At 43.7% G+C, this 16,906-nt stretch overlaps 1 protein-coding gene across 1 annotated transcript in view; it reads left to right on the plus strand.

The window, feature by feature from the left end:
- Nucleotides 1-16,906, plus strand: part of TMC2 (transmembrane channel like 2) — a 104,219-nt gene that overhangs the window by 54,659 nt on the left and 32,654 nt on the right. Inside the window, exons 9-11 of the mRNA XM_025399899.1 lie at nucleotides 1,157-1,299; nucleotides 3,468-3,615; nucleotides 8,169-8,357. Coding sequence (XP_025255684.1) covers nucleotides 1,157-1,299; nucleotides 3,468-3,615; nucleotides 8,169-8,357 — 480 coding nt within the window. The remainder of the gene's footprint in view (nucleotides 1-1,156; nucleotides 1,300-3,467; nucleotides 3,616-8,168; nucleotides 8,358-16,906) is intronic.

A 16,906-nucleotide genomic window follows, 5' to 3' on the forward strand; every position in this document is an offset into this window, starting at 1 on the left:
GTCAGAATCATCTACCTCTCCTCCCTGCCTTGGCTTGGCTCCTAAAATTTCCATTCCCTTTGTTGCTGGAGTGACCTTTATTAAATGCAGATCTGACCCTGTCACTCCCCTACCTCAAATTTTCATTGATTCTCATTCCCAGCGGAATAAAAGCCAGTGTTCTTAATTGGGTTTACAAAACAACTGTTCATGACCAGGCTGCTCCCTACCTCTCCAGTCCCATGTCCATGTAATACCTCACACTTTAGTGCCCCAATGCCACCGAGCTTTGGGGAAGTCCCTGCATGCATCACACACTGTCATTGCCTCTCTGCCTTTGCTTATGGCCCTCTGCCTGCAGCACTCTTCCCTCCTTTGTGGGCTTCATACCCCCATGCCTCTGGAGGCTTAGTCTGCAGCTCCAAGGGCTTGCTGAGGCTGGGAGGCATGGTTGTAGTGCCTCTCACAGCAAGTCATTGCTGCTGCCATCCTTCACTCTCAAAGTCAGATTGGAAACCCTTCAGAAAGTTATTTGGAACAGGGGTTCCCAACTATACTATTACTAAGGAGTCCTTTATTCCTTTTTTTTTTTTTTTTTTTAAAAGACAGAGTCTCCCTCTGTTGCCCAGGTTGGAGTGCGGGGGCATGATCTCTGCTCACTGCAACCTCCACCTCCCAGGTACAAGTGATTCTCCTGCCTCAGCCTCCCAAATAGCTGAGATTACAGGCGCCTACTATCACACCTGGCAAATTTTTGTATTTTTAGTAGAGATGAGGTTTCACCACGTTGGCCAGGTTGGTCATGAACTCCTGGCCTCAAGTGATCTGCCCACTTCAGCCTCCCACAGTGCTGGGATTACAGGCGTGAGCCACAGTGCCCAACCCCCATCCCTGATTTTATCCCAAATGTTAACACTCTCCTCTCCCTCCCATGTCTCCATGTACTCTGTGTAATGAGGAAATAGAAAGAATGAAGAAGAGAAAGAAGGGGAGACATGGAGGGGCTCTGGAGCTACTGGAGGAGGTGAAGGGAAGAGCAAGAACATCTGGAACTCTTCCTTTGGCCCCTTAGACTCAGTTAAGACTCTGAGAAAGAAATCCCTGGTAGAATGGACGTGTCTGGTGACCACCAGCTCTAAGCTTATCAACCCAAAGCATTTGGCTTTGCTGTCCCCAGGGCTATATCAAGTACTCTGCACTCTTCTATGGCTACTACAACAACCAGAGGACCATCGGGTGGCTGAGGTACCGGCTGCCTATGGCTTACTTTATGGTGGGTGTCAGCGTGTTCGGCTACAGCCTGATGATTGTTATTCGATCGTAAGTATGACCGTCTCATCTATAGGCTTTGACTTCACAGCCACAGCTCACTCCCCTGGCCACTCTATGCCTACCTCCCTTCTGGTGGGGCATTCAGAGAGAAAACAAGAAATGAACACAGAAAGCATATGTACATTATAATTTTTGGTATGAAAGACATGAACCAGGTCATGTGGGTTGTTCTGGGAAACAGGATTGAAACTACCCCTTTGGATGAGGCTGAGAACGCCAGCCATGCTGAAATTCTGGGGAGCAGCATTTTAGACAAAAGAAGAGCATATGCAAAGGCCCTGAGGCAGCAAATAGCATAGTGTTTGCTCCAAACTGCCAAAAGGCCAGTGTGGCTTGAGAGGGAGCATAGTACCTGGTAAGGTAGGGCTGGAGGTTTGTCAGGCCTGTTTCTGCTTTTCTCCAGAGCTCAGCTTCCTCCAAAAAACTCTTCTGCTCCTCCAAACTCTACCTTGTGTGTCAGAACCAAGGCTGGCATATAGAAAGATACAACCAATAAACTTATACTAAATAAACATATGTGGCAATGATTAACCATGGCGGCCTCTCTGGCCCCAACTCTACTTGTCTCTGTGGTCAGAAGTGGCCTTTTAATATGTCTGTAACACTTAATTCATATTCTCTGAAGAAAAAAACGTGGCCCAGCCCATGGATTGATCGCCTTCTTCAGAATCAGGGGACCCCATCAGCTGTGGCTGGGGGTTGCGGGGTGGAAGGCACTGTCTCCTACACAAACCTATCCACCCGGGTCCGCTCTCCCTTCAGCACAGACATGAGGGGTCGCTTCTCCCAAAACAGTGTGGGTGGCTGTGCCTCCAGGAGAGGAGTGGAGCTCTGGGTAGAGTGAAGCCTGGGTAGAGCCCCTGAAAGGGCAATGGGGACGCGGGGCTTGGCTTTCTACCACATGGTCTCAGGCGGAAATGCTGCTGTTCACAAGGCCCTGCCCATCACCCAACAGTGACCACTGGGTGATCTCGGACTGCACAGCGCTATCAGGCAAAAGGAACAGAACAAGGAGACAGGTGTGCTTTTATTCTTAGCCCTCATGTTGTTGCTTTTTCCATGTTCTCACCCCAGATAAGTATAGAAATAGGGAATGTTTTTGTGACAAACCAAAAAAGCTAACTAAGCCCTGTGGAACAGCAAATCCAGAAAGCCAACATATTAGGGAAGATGACAAACCCCTCCCTGTATCTTACAGCACCCCTGCTTGGAATTCTGTGATTCCCACAGGGTCAAACTCTAGGGAGCATAGGTTGAAGACAGGTAGGATGAAATAGGAAGGTCCAAAGTGCTTTCAGCCAAACTTGCTTAAGAAAAGGATATATGACCTGATTGTATTAGGATGGTGCAAAAGTAATTGATGGTTTTGAAATTAAAAGTAGTACCAGGCCAGGTGTGGTGGCTCACACTTGTAATCCCAGCACTTTGGGAGGCCGAGGCAGGCAGATCACTTGAGGTCAGGAATTCAAGACCAGCCTGGCCAACATGGCAAAACCCCATCTCTACCAAAAATACAAAAAAATTAGCCAGGTGTCGTGGTAGGTGCTTATAATCCCAGCTACTCAGGAGGCTGAGACAGGAGAATTGCTTGAACCTGGGAAGCGGAGGCTGCAGTGAGCCAAGATCAGACCACTGCACTCCAGCCTGGATGACAAAGCGAGACTCTATTACCAAAAACAAAACAAAAAAAAAGTAGCACAACAAAATAGCACCAGCCACCTCAGCGTGTTTTGCATTTTATATCAGAAATATATATAGATATGTTCTATCCAAGCAAATAGATGGCGTAGAAGGGAATGCTCTTTTGAGAATAGACTCCCAGTAAAGAGTTCTCAAACTGCATTTGCAGGTGAGTCAAGCCACAGGAAATTAGGTATAGGGAAGAAAACATGGTCACGTGTCCTGTCTCCTGCAGGCCTTTTATTACCTAACTGACACCATGTGTGCTTGCAGGGGACTCTGAATTTGTGGGGAAAGGTGCCCTGACCATCCTAAAAGCTGTCTTGGTTCAAGTCCCTGCCTGGCTTGTTTTGTCGCTGAATGTCAGCTACCTGTTCATCTGTTACCTGTGTCCAAGACTGGCTTAGACCAAGATTCCCTGGGGGTGACACAGCAGAAAGAGGGCAGACGTTGCAACAGTCCTGTGTGCCCTACAGGATGGCCAGCAATACCCAAGGAAGCACAGGCGAAGGGGAGAGTGACAACTTCACATTCAGCTTCAAGATGTTCACCAGCTGGGACTACCTGATCGGGAATTCAGAGACAGCTGACAACAAATATGCTTCCATCACCACCAGCTTCAAGGTAGTCACCCCAGGGCAGTTCCCACTTCCGGGGGAACTCTAGGTCCCTCTGATCATTGAAAGACTTCTCCCAGCTGGGACATAGAAAATAAGGTCCTCAAATAATTTGTGGCAAGAGCCTTCCCAGAAATGTGAGCCCAGTTTTCAAGCCCTTAAGTAAGAATGCTCGTGGCTGGTACCCACTGCCTGTTTCTTTTCTTTCTTTCTTTCTTTCTTTTTTTTTTTTTTTTTTTTTTACAATGTCTCTCTCCCATTGCCCAGGCTGGAGTGCAGTGGTGTGCTCTCAGCACACTACAACCTCTGCCTCCTAGGCTTAAGCGATGCTCCTGCCTCAGCCTCCCGAGTAGCTGGGACTACAGGTGCCTGCCACCATGGCCAGCTAATCTTGTGTGTGTGTGTGTGTGTGTGTGTGTGTATTTTTAGTAGAGATGGGGTTTCACCATGTTGGCCAGGCTGGTCTTGAACTCCTGACCTCAAGTGATCCGCCCTCCTCCATCTCCCAAAGTGCTGGGATTACAGACATGAGCCACCACGCCCAGCCTGTCTGTTTCTTAATATGACAGAGTATCCTGGATGCTGAGACCTGGCGCTGCCTGTTTCTACATGAAACACCTTTCTGCTGGAATAAGTGGAAGGATGCATTTGGGGAAAGCATTTCTCAACCTTTTCTGCGTGCTAGAATCACCCAAGGAGCTTAAAAGGTCTCCTGGGATCCACTAACAGAGACTCTGATATAACTGGCCTGGAGTGGGGTCCTGACATTGATTTTTCAAAAACTCCCCAAGTGATTAGAATACCCAGAAAGAGTTGAGAATCCTGGTTTGGAGGTGTGGGAATAAAGAATTCAACCCTGATGGCTGCACCAAAATCTCAGAAATCACCACTGAATAACTTATTCATGTAACCAAACACCACCTGTTCCCCAGAAAACTGTTGAAATGAAAAAAAAAAAAAAAAAAGGATTTGAACTTGGTAGTTGGAAAATAACAAAGAGAGAGAAAGGGAGACAGAGTGAAAGCTTGGTGATGGAAGGCTAGCAATATGGTCTGTGCAGATCAGTCCTACAGGGGCTGAGGTGGGCAAACCTTTGCAAGTATGTAGGATTCTGACTGAGAGGGTTCCTTCACAGACCTTGCCTCTACTTTATTTATTTATTTATTTATTTATTTATTTATTTATTTATTGAGACAGAGTGTCACTCTGTCACCCAGGCTGGAGTGTAGTGGCAAAATCTCAGTTCACTGCAACCTCCGGCTCCCGGGTTCAAGTGATTCTCCTGCTTCAGCCTCTTGAGTAGCTGGGATTACAGGTGCACGCCACCACGCCCGGCTAATTTTTTTTTATTTTTAGTAGAGTCATGGTTTCACCACGTTGGCCAGGCTGATCTCAAACTCCTGACCTCAAGTGATCTGCCCGCCTTGGCCTCCCAAAGTGCTGGGATTACAAGTGTGAGCCACCGTGCCCGGCCCATGTCTCTACTTTAAAATCACAATTTATTTTCTAAACAAGAGATTTTAAAAATATATATATGAAGTGCTGCTGACAAAGTTTCCATCATTGTCCAGTGAGACTGGGTGTTGTTTATTTATGCGACTGGTATAAAAACAGGCATGGGGCGTTCTGAAAACAAAACAAAACACAGTTCCATGAGATTATAAAAGAGCCAGAAAGTTTCCTGTGTGTACATGTCCAAAAAAAAGTACAACAAAGCAGAAAAGCCCTTCTGAGGGTCCATGATAAATAAAGGACTACTGTAGAGTTCTAAGTTGCAGTTGAAACATATGTATAATTGAGTGGTTGGGTTTGCATATTAAAAAAACAAAAAGTATTTTTAGTAGAGATGGGGTTTTACCATTTTGGCCAGGCTGGTCTCGAACTCCTGACCTCAAATGATCCACCTGCCAATCCCAGCTACTCGGGAGGCTGAGGCAAGAGAATCGCTTGAATCCAAAAGGCAGAAGGTGCGGTGAGCCAAGATCGCACCACTGCATTCCAGCCTGAGTGACAGAGTGAGACTCTGACTCAAAATGAATGAATGAATGAATGAATGAGATGTTAAAAAAAAAAAAGATGAAATTAACCCTATGTTTCTTTCAATCCACATACAAATAATTTCTTTACAAGAGAGGTTTGAGGAGGCCTATAGAACTATAGCTCATATAAAATAACCATCCAGCTGGGAAGCAAATGAATGAAGGCCAAAGTTGTAATGCTGAAGCACTGCACATTGTACTTCGCCCCTGTGATTGTAAAAACCATTCCAAGTTCTTCCTTTTTTCTTCTTTAATCAAATTTTTTTTTTTTTTTTTTTTTTTTTTTGAGACAAGGTCTCACTCCGGCTGGAGTGCCGTGCTCAGTTAAATTTTTCTATTTTTTGTAGAGATGGGGTCTTTCACTATGTTGCCCAGGCTGGTCTCAAATTCCTGGCGTCAAGCAATCCTCCCTCCTTGGCCTCCCAAAGCACTGGGATTACAGGTGTGAGCCACTGCATCCAGCTCCCATGTCAAGTTCTTTATGGCTCAATATTTCTCCTGTCTGATCAGTTTCCCCCAGGACCTAGCGAAGCTCACATTTACACTGCAACTGTGCTTGGTTCTCTTTTCTTTGTCCCTCTCCTCTCTTGAATTCCTTCCTGCTGTCCACTGACTGATGCCTGCAGATGGCAGGGACACCCACTAGGAAAAGGGCTTGAGCTCAGCAACTCACAGCATGGGTTTCCCAGCCTAGAGCCCGGTGGGCTTTGTAGTGCATGGAGCAGGGAGCTGACCCTGTCTCCTCTCCTTCTTCTTATAGCAATGGGGGGCTTATGGCCACTTCCATCCAAAGCCAGGGTAGGGGTGATTGGGGGCTTCGACTTTTCCTCCAGGACTGTGAGAAAGGGACAAAGGAGATCAATGTCTTTGAAACACTTTGAACATGTGAGAAGTAAAATGACTTCTTTTGTGAGTTTATTAAAAGAGACATAATATACTTGTATAACAGAATACAGGTGAAAATTCTGTGAATTAAGACTTTGGGGTCTGGGAGAGTTCATTTTTCATCCTGGTTCTACCACTTACTCTCTGTGTCTAGGGCACAAGTTTAATAATCAAAAATCAATTTTTATATACTAACAGAAAACAATTAGAAAATAAGTTTAAGGCCAGGCACAGTGGCTCATACCTGTAATCCCCACACTTTGGGAGGCTGAGACAGGTGGATCACCTGAGGTCAAGAGTTCGAGACCAGCTTGGACAACATAGAGAAACCCTGCCTGTACTAAAGATAGAAAAAATAGCCGGGTGTAGTGGTGGGCATCTCTAATTCCAGCTACTCAGGAGACTGAGGCAGAAGAATCGCTTGAACATAGGAGGCAGAGGTTGCAGTGAGCTGAGATCACGCCATGCACTCCAGCCTAGGCAACACAGTGAGACTCTGTCTCAAAAAAAAAAAAAAGAAAGAAAGAAAAAAAAAAAGAAAAAAAGTTTAATTTCTATTGATAATAGTACCCAAAAAAACCATAAAATTCCTAAGTATAAATTTAGCCAAAATAATGTACAAGACCATTACACCAAAAGTATAAAATAATGCTGAAAGAAATTAAGAAACCCTAAGTAAATGGAAGATACACTATGCTGATGGATTAGAACAGAGGTTGGCAAACTATGGCCCACAGGCCAAATCCAGCCTACTGCCTACTTTTACAAATAAAGTTTTATCGAAACAAAGCATTCCAATGTATTTACACCTTGTCTATGGTCGCTTTCATGCCACAATGGTTGAGTGGTTGTGAGACAGATCATATGACCAGCAAACCAAAAATACTATCTAGCTTTTTATAAAATGAGTTTGCCAACCCTCGATTAGAAGACTCAATATTTTAAGATTCAGTTGGAATCTATTTGACCTATAGACTTAGTCCCAATCAGTTACTGAAATCTCTCTGGGCCTTAGGGTCTGTAATATGGGCAATAACAGTAACTATTCTACTGGTTTGTTGCTGGGATTAAGAGGGACAATGCAGCCGGGCACAGTGGCTCATGCCTGTAATCCCAGCAGCTTGGGAAACTGAGGCAGGCAGATCACCTAAGATCAGGAGATCGAGACTGGTCTGACCAACGTGGAGAAACCCCATCTCTGCTAAAAATATAAAATTAGCCAGGGGTGGTGGCGCATGCCTGTAATCCCAGCTACTCGGGAGGCTGAGGCAGAAGAATCACTTGAACCCAGGAGGTGGTGAGCCGAGATTGTGCCATTGCACTCCCACCTGGGCAACAAGAGCAAAACTCCGTCTCAAAAAAGAAAAAAAGAGGGACAATGCATGGAAAGTACCATGTCTGACTCATGGTGACTATTTAAGAAATCTAAGTTTTTCTTATACGTACTGGAATAGCAGTAACAACAAACGTATTTTTTACAGAAAATAATTCTCCATAGGGCACAGGGCATTACATCATCTCCTCTGTATTACTTCATTTCTGGAAATACAGAAAGTACTATTTTCAGGGACCCAACAGCCATGGTTCTGGCATTTCTGGCCTGACATTTATGCACCTCTCATTTTCACACATTAAGGAATCAATAGTGGATGAACAAGAGAGTAACAAAGAAGAAAATATCCATCTGACAAGATTTCTTCGTGTCCTGGCCAACTTTCTCATCATCTGCTGTTTGTGTGGAAGTGGGTACCTCATTTACTTTGTGGTGAAGCGATCCCAGCAATTCTCCAAAATGCAGAATGTTAGCTGGTATGAAAGGAATGAGGTAAGAACACATCTCTGATGAAGTGAAGGTTGACGGCAAATACTGAAAATCACTGGTTCCTATGCCATTCATTTGATTTATTGAAAGTCTGGATTATAGGCTTATTTTAATAAGTGAAATTACATCCCTTTCCAGTCAAATAGCATGAATATCCTGAACAAAAAGTCACCTGTTATTAGGTTTTCGGAACTGGCTTTTACAACTAGAAAAAGTGGATTAGCAACTGGATAGCCAACTGTACAACACCAATTATTAACGAGGTGATCCTTTCCTCACAGCTTTGCAGTTCCTTACGTCGTAAATCAAGTGCTTATTAATGCATTGGTGTGATTCTGGGCTCTCTTTTCTATTCCTATTTGTCTATTCCTGCACAAATAAGAAACTGATATACTATGCATTTACACTATGTCTTAATATCTGATAGAGTGAGTTTTCTCATCAAGCTCCACGATAAAATGCATTAAGGTTTTATTGTGATAACATAGAATCCATAAACCTCTTTTGGGAATTTGAAATCTGTGGTCATTTGTGAAAATGACTACAAATTCGTCCTGTCATTTTATGCACATCCCTTTGCTTTCCTTTGCACATTCATGAAGAGGTGGCATCTGTGTCCCCCATCTTTTGAATCCACCTTAGCTTGGTCATGTGAGTTGGTTTAGCCAATGCAACAATAGCAACCATGAAACGTGCAGAGATTTGAAAAGTGCTTGTGTATTGAGACTTGCTCTTTTATTGCTTTTGGAAACCCTCACACCTCCATCATGTGAATAATCTCTGGCTAGCCTCCTGAATGATGAGACACATGGTCCATCTCCCCACCCTGGCCAATAGCCAGTAAACCACCAGATATTTGAATGGAGCCATCAGCTATCAGCAGGTAAGGCCAACAAAAGAACCACCCAGTTAAGTCCAGTTAAAAAAAAAAAATGCTGCCCCACAGAATCATGAGCTAGATAAATTAATAATAAGAAAGAGTTTATCTTGCATTCAAACTGCAATTTTAAAAAAAGAAGACAGCCTATCTTCTCCCAACAAAGCAAGAAAGGATATAAAAAAGGAAATATGGAATTGATAGGAGGACAAATATAAAGCACAAAATCAGATTTAAATCTAAATATATCAGTGATTCTAACAGATGTAAATGGATTTGATGCTACAGTTTGAAGACAATAATAATTAGATCAAAAACTTAAAGCTAGGCCGGGCGCGGTGGCTCAAGCCTGTAATCCCAGCACTTTGGGAGGCCGAGGCGGGTGGATCACGAGGTCAGGAGATCGAGACCATCCTGGCTAACATGGTGAAACCCCGTCTCTACTAAAAATACAAAAAACTAGCCGGGCGAGGTGGCGGGCGCCTGTAGTCCCAGCTACTCGGAGGCTGAGGCAGGAGAATGGCGTGAACCTGGGAGGCGGAGCTTGCAGTGAGCCGAGATCGCGCCACTGCACTCCAGCCTGGGTGACACAGCGCGAGACTCCGTCTCAAAAAAAAAAAAAAAAAAAAAAACAAAACAAAACAAAAAAAAACAAAAACAAAAACAAAAACAAAAACTTAAAGCTATGTGCTATTTATAATTAACTCATCTAAAACATCAGGACACAGAAAGGTTTAAAATAAAAGAATGGGGCCGGTGGTTTCTGCTAAGGGTGGCCTAGGTTATTTGGATCAAGTAACCAATTAAAAGCACTAAAAATGCTGGTTTAAAGAAAAAGCAGACCTTGAAAACACTGAGGATCTGAAAACACAGTGAGAGACTCCCAAGACCAATTTTAAGTGAAAGCCTGTGACCAGAAATATAAGGGGAGTATCAGTGCCAAGTCTCTTATGCTCTGAAGGCAAATGCTGACTTTTCAAACACTTGTTCCTGTGCTCTAGTTCCATCCCACTAGGGCCAGCGTCTTAGCCTGTGTTGGGTTAATTAGGTTCCTTCAGCCTTGATGTGGTGACTCTGTCCTAAGGTGGGAAGTTTCAGTTCATTTCAGGAAATACCAGGCAGCAGCAGGTGTTCACTTATCACCTCAGTTCACTATATACATGCTTATCACTTTGAGAGGGGGTGGAACAACTTCACTATGGGCTTAATGCTTTTTGACATGACTGACTCCATTTTGAGACATTAGGATCACAAATTATGACGTATCAGTTTGCTAGGACTGTGATATTATTACATATTTCTTATTATATATTGGTCTGCTCCCAGTTTCTGGCACACAGCCCCTAAAACCCTTGGAATCTCTAGAGTGATCAGTGTTTTTGTGTACACCAGTAAGATGACTGGTGGCTGGAAGCTCCTGGATAACCTCTGCATGTGGGCTGCCTGCCAGGGGAACCAGTGATTAGAAAATTGGAACTTTCAGCTGTATCCCCTCACCTCCAGGGAGGGGAGAGGGGCTGAGGTTGAGTTGATCACCAATGGCCAGTGATTTAATCAATCATGACTACATAATGATGCCTCCATAAAAACCCAAAGGGCAGTGTTTGAAGAGCTTATGGGTTGCTGAACACGTGGAGTGTGGCAAGCCCAGAGGGTCTGGAAGCTCCAAGCACCTTGCCCATACCTTATCCTACGGATCTCTTCCACCTGGCCATTCCTGAGTTATAGCCTTTGAGATAAACAGATAATCTAGTAATTAAATTGTTTTCCTGAATGATTTGCTCACTCTAGCAAATGACCAAACCCAAGAAAGGGGTTGTGAGAATCTCTGCTTTATAGCCAAATCAGACAGAAGTTGCCAGTAACCTGGTGACCTAATACTTGTGATTGGCATCCAAAGTGGGGGCAGCCTTGTGGGACTGAGCCCTTCACCTGTGGAGTCTGTGCTCACTCTGGTTAGTGTCCTAATTGAATTGAATTTTACGCTACCCAGCTGGTATCAGAAAATTGGTTGGTATGGGGAAAAATGTGGTGTCAGAAGTGTCAAATGTGTCTGACACATTTGGTGTCAGAAGTGTCCTGGAAGTAAAGTGTTGAGAGTATAGAACAAAAAACATATAGGCTGCCACAACAAAGCACCACAGACAGAGTAGCTTAAACAACAGAAATGTATTTGCTCACCGTTCTGGAGGCCGGAAGTCCGAGATCAAGGAGTTGGCAGATTTGCTTTCTCCTGAGGCTTGCAGGGGCTGTCTTCTCCCGGTGTCCTTCTGTGACCTTTCCTCTGTGCATGTGCACGGAGACAGAGAGAGATGTCTGGTGTCTTTTCCTCTTCTTAGAAGAACACCAGTCTTATTGGATTAGGTCCCACCCTTGTGACCTCACTTAACCTTAATTACCTCCTTAAAGGCCCCATCTCCAAATAGTCACATTGAGAGTTACAGCTTCAAGATACAAATTTGTGGGAGGGGGAGGAGGAGACACGATTTAGTCCATAAAGTCCAAAGAGACAAAGTTTCCAAACCAGGACTTTTCCGTATTAGGAGGAGGGGAAAATCTCCCTAAGTTGACCTCACCACCTCTCTCCCAGGAGTTAAGGCATTCAAGGTATGGGTGAACCTGATCTGACCCTCCTCGCACCTCCAGTAACTACTGAGGGGGCAGCTTCCTGTTTAGGCTGGAAGTGGAAAAGAGAAGGAAAAGGTGCTGTCCCCAGAGCCTATGGCCTCAGACCTTCCACTGAGCAGACTTGTATCTGGGGCTCTCAGCCCTTGACTTTGGTTTGAAGCGTTGTACATGGTAGTGTACCAGGCACCTGGCAGAACCAAGCTTAGAGCCTCTCTAATTCAGCATGTACATATCTAGGCTTCAAAGAACTCCATAAATAATTATTAAAGGTCAATGACCAGAAAGAAGTTATAGGTTACCTGGTATACAAGAAAATAAGGCAATGATAGACTTGCTCCTTTTACCTACATGCCAAGATTTATTTTCCTTTTTCTTTAAAGTCCATTAACTTTACTTAAGAATACGTCTTGGTGTTGGTCATTCTGGTTTGATATTCTCGGATACACAATGTGTTCTCTCTCTTTTTTTTTTTTTTTTTTTGAGATGAAGTCTCACTCTGTCGCCCAGGCTGGAGTGCAGTGGCATGATCTTGGCTCACTGCAATCGCCACCTCCCGGGTTCAAACAATTCTCTTGCCTCAGCCTCTTGAGTAGCTGGGATTACAGGTGCATGCCACCATGCCTGGCTAATTTTTGTATTTTTAGTAGAGATGGGGTTTCACCTCCTGACCTCAAATGATCTGCCCACCTCACCTCCCAAAGTGCTGAGATTACAGGTGTGAGCCACCATACCAGACCCCAAAGTTTTTTTAAATGTTAGGCAGATTCAAATCTTGTTTTTCATTTAAGGGAAGATTTATTGAATTACAGTTGTTTTAATTTGTTCTGTTCCCATGTTTGGGTTTTTTTCTTCAGGACCTCCTATTATACCTGTGTTGAATCTTCTTTGTCTCTCTTCAATACATCTCATTTTCTCTCAAATCCTATTAACTTCTTTCTTCATATATTTTTTACTTTTAAAATTCTCCCCCTTTTTATCTTTTTCTTGTAATTATCATTATGTTTTTTAATTGTGATTCTCTTAGGTATTCTTCAATTTTAATATAGTTTTCCCTTAATTTTTTTTTTTTTTTTTTTGCAGTATTCTGTTACCAGTATTCTGGGTTTTTCTAATTTTTGTTTATATTGTTTTGTGACCTGTATTTTCTTAACATCTTTCAGTCTTCTGTTTTTGAATACTGATTATAATTTTTTTTTTTTTTTTTTTTGAGAGACGGGGTTTCGCTCTATCGCCCAGGCTGGAGTGCAGTGGCGCGATCTCGGCTCACTGCAAGCTCCGCCTCCCAGGTTCACGCCATTCTCCTGCCTCAGCCTCCGAGTAGCTGGGACTACAGGCGCCCGCCACCACGCCCGGCTAGTTTTTTTTTTGTATTTTTAGTAGAGACGGGGTTTCACCATGTTAGCCAGGATGGTCTCGATCTCCTGACCTCATGATCCGCCCGTCTCGGCCTCCCAAAGTGCTGGGATTACAGGCTTGAGCCACCGCGCCCGGCCGATTATAATTTTTTTTAACTGTTTTGCATAACTTACTTTTTGGTGCGTTTTCATTATCTGAAAGGATTTTAATCTACTTCTTGTTCTCTTTTCCTTGTAATAACTTTGTATGGGATTTGACCTAGAAAAAAACTTTTCTGCTGTTCATTTTCATATAAAATTAGTTTTGCTGAAGTTTTAGTGAGCCATGGTTCAGGAAAACTTTCCTAATTTAACAGAGCTCCCTCTTCCACTGTTTTTGTGAAGTCTTCAAAATATATGGTGGCTTGCTTTCTGAGAGCTCCTGCCTCTCATCCCTTTTCTACTTTTTATCTAGACCTTCCCATTCCTTTCTCTATATTCCCCCTGTCTGCTTAATTTCAATTCTATTCTCAGAATAGTCTCCTTCATGTTGTGCCCTGTCCTATTAGGGAGCTTGACTGATCAATTTCAAAAGTTCAAGAGGCCCAGGCTGTTTTAGCTCATCTCCAGATTAACCAAGAATGACCTTGCACTCACCTATTATCGGACTGAGCAGAGTTCCTCACAGTTTCAGCTGCTGTTCTCTGATTGTTCCACTATGCTTTTCATTGAGTACCTATTAGCCATTTTGACATCCTCCTGTTCTCAAATTCACTGGACACCCCACTGTTTTCTCTTGGCCTTCTCTCATCCAAACATGAATTCTGTAAGAACTTGTGGCTGTTGGTAATTTGTATTGTATTGTAACCACTTGTATTTAAGGATTCATTAGGACATCTAACTTTGATGTCTATGTGATTTTTCTTTTATTATTTAATTGCTTCATCCAGTTTTACATGAGAATTCAGGGAGATTCAAAAATCATGTTGTGGCTATCATTATCTTCCCAGAACTCCAAGTTATTATTTTTAGTATGAAGATGCATTCACCATGAAAACCATCATTTTCTCTTAGGATAAAGTCCTAGATGACCTTCCCTGACTTACCTTCCCAGTTGTACCTTTATTTTTCTTTATTATTATTATTTGAGATGAAGTCGCGCTCTGTCATCCAGGCTGGAATGCAGTGACACGATTTCAGTTCACTGCAACCTCCACCTCCTGAGTTCAAGTGATTCTCTTGCCTCAGCCTCCCAAGTAGCTGGGACTATAGGCACGCACCACAATACCTGGCTAATTTTTATATTTTTAGTAGAGACAAGGTTTTGCCATGTTGGCCAGGCTGGTCTCAAACTCCTGACCCCAGGTGATCCACCTGCCTCAGCTTCCCAAAGTGCTGGAATTACAGGCATGACCCACCACACCTAGCCACCAATTGTACCTTTAGTCACTCTTCCCATCTTCACTAAACTGCAGCAACATTGGCCTCTGTTCTGCTGAGATGCTTTCTCACACACTCTTGAATAATTTCAGGTATGAGTTTAAATGTTATATCCTTATTTCTATTATATACTTAATGTACTTACCCTTTGCAGCATTTTTACCTTTGTAATGATTATGTAATGATTAACTCATTATGGAATTATTTACATCAACTTTAAGTCCTTGTGGGCAGAGTGTGTATGACTTTTTATTCTTTGTTGCATCTTTAGAATTTGGCACAGTGACTCACACATAGTAAGTGCTTAATAAATGAGAGATGGAGGAAAGACAAAGGAGATAACTATTAACTGAATACCTACAATAGACCTCTATATGCATTATTTATGCCTCATAGCACCATGGCAGGATAGGCACCCTTAGTCCTAGTTTTTGCATAAATATCTGAGGACCAGAAAATTTAAGACACACACTTACTAGCAACGGAGTCAGGATTAGGACCCAGTACCTGTCCGGCTCTGAGTCTCTCTCTGGGGCCTCATTCCTGATTGCCTAAACTTACCTCTAACCTACTCTGGATCAGTGCAGCTGGACATCAACTCAGGCACTCCCAACAGTGGATTAGAGGCCCCAGTGTAGCTCCTGACCTGGTCAGAATGGGTTTAAGATATGGAAAGACAGGGACTTTGGGGGCCCCTCTGTAGGATGGGAGAACTGAGGAATAGAGTAAGAAGGGAAAAATGTCCCTTCCACAAAGCCTCACTGGGTCACTGAGCTGTGAGAAGGACTCAAAAGATGCCCAAGATGAATTCTACTCTTAAGAGGATTGCAGTTTCCTTAGGATGCAGGCTTGACAAGAATAAACCAAAGCACAAACAACAGTAGGCAGGAATACCATGATCAAATAAGATGTTTTAGGTTACAGATAGAACTGTCCATGAGAGCTGAAGAGGTAGTGGAATTTTGTGGCAGAGAAGGGAATTAGGCTGAGCATTACACAAACATATAACGAAGGGCAGTGGTAGATATGGGGCAGTGATGGCTCTCCAGGTAAGAACTATATGGACAGGTATGGAGATGATGAGAAACCAAGCCAAGGGTTGGTGTGAGAGAGAGTGGGAGAGTCAGGACAAGCCTAGAAGAGCTGACCAACTTGCAATTTGGTCAACAGTTCAGGGATTTACTTTCCACTGGGTGAGCAGTTATTTTTGTTTGTTTTTTGTTCTTGTTTTTGTTATTTTGAGATGGAGTCTTGCTCTGCCGCCCAGGCTGGAGTGCAGTGGCACGATCTCACCTCACTGTAGTCTCCGCCTCCCGGGTTCAAGCAATCCTCCTGCCTCAGCCTCCTGAGTAGCTGGGATTACAGGTGCATGCCACCACGCCCAGCTAATTTTTTGTATTTTTAATACAGATGGGGTTGAACCATGTTAGCCAGGATCCCCTGGCTATCTCTTGACCTCATGATCCACCTGCCTTGGCCTCCCAAAGTGTTGGGATTACAGGCGTGAGCCACCGCACCCAGCCGGGTGAGCAGTTTTAATTGCAGAGAGATGTCCTATTGTGGTCAGATTCAGTCATATGAGTCGGTATTCTCCCAAAACTGGAGCCAAAATTGAATGCTTGATGCTTACCATGCTCTGGGATAGTAGATTTACATATATTATCTCTTCTGATTCTCACCACAAGGACTGTCATCACAATTTTACCCATGAAGAAACAAGAAGGACAGAGAAGTGATGTAACTTTTCCTAAGTTACAAAGACAGCAAGTGTTAGAGCTGGGGCTTAAACCCAGAGAGCTGACTCCAAATGCACACTCTCTCTATTTTGGTTTGTTTGTTTGTTTATTTTGAGACAGAGTCTCACTCTGCCACCCAGGCTGGAGTGCAGTGGCACAATCTTGGCTCCCTGCAACCTCCACTTCCCAGGTTCAAGCGATTCTTAAGCCTCAGCCTTCCGAGTAGCGGGGACTACAGGCACCCGCCACCATGCCTGGCTAAGTTTTGTATTTTTAGTAGAGATGGGGTTTTACCATGTTAGCCAAGATGCTCTCAATCTCTTGACCTCGTGATCCACCTGCCTCAGTCTCCCAAAGTGCTGGGATTACAGGCGTGAGCCACCGAGCCTGGTCAGAAAGTGTTATTTTCATCAATACTAATAACAACAACCAAGATAGCATCTGGTCACACAGCAATTATGATATGCAAGCACAGGCCGACTGCTCAGGGCATGTTGATGCCTTTGCCAGGGTCACACCGCAAGCTATATAGACCCC

This window comes from Theropithecus gelada, chromosome 10 (genome assembly GCF_003255815.1).
Source record: "Theropithecus gelada isolate Dixy chromosome 10, Tgel_1.0, whole genome shotgun sequence".
Classification (NCBI taxonomy): Eukaryota; Metazoa; Chordata; class Mammalia; order Primates; family Cercopithecidae; genus Theropithecus; species Theropithecus gelada.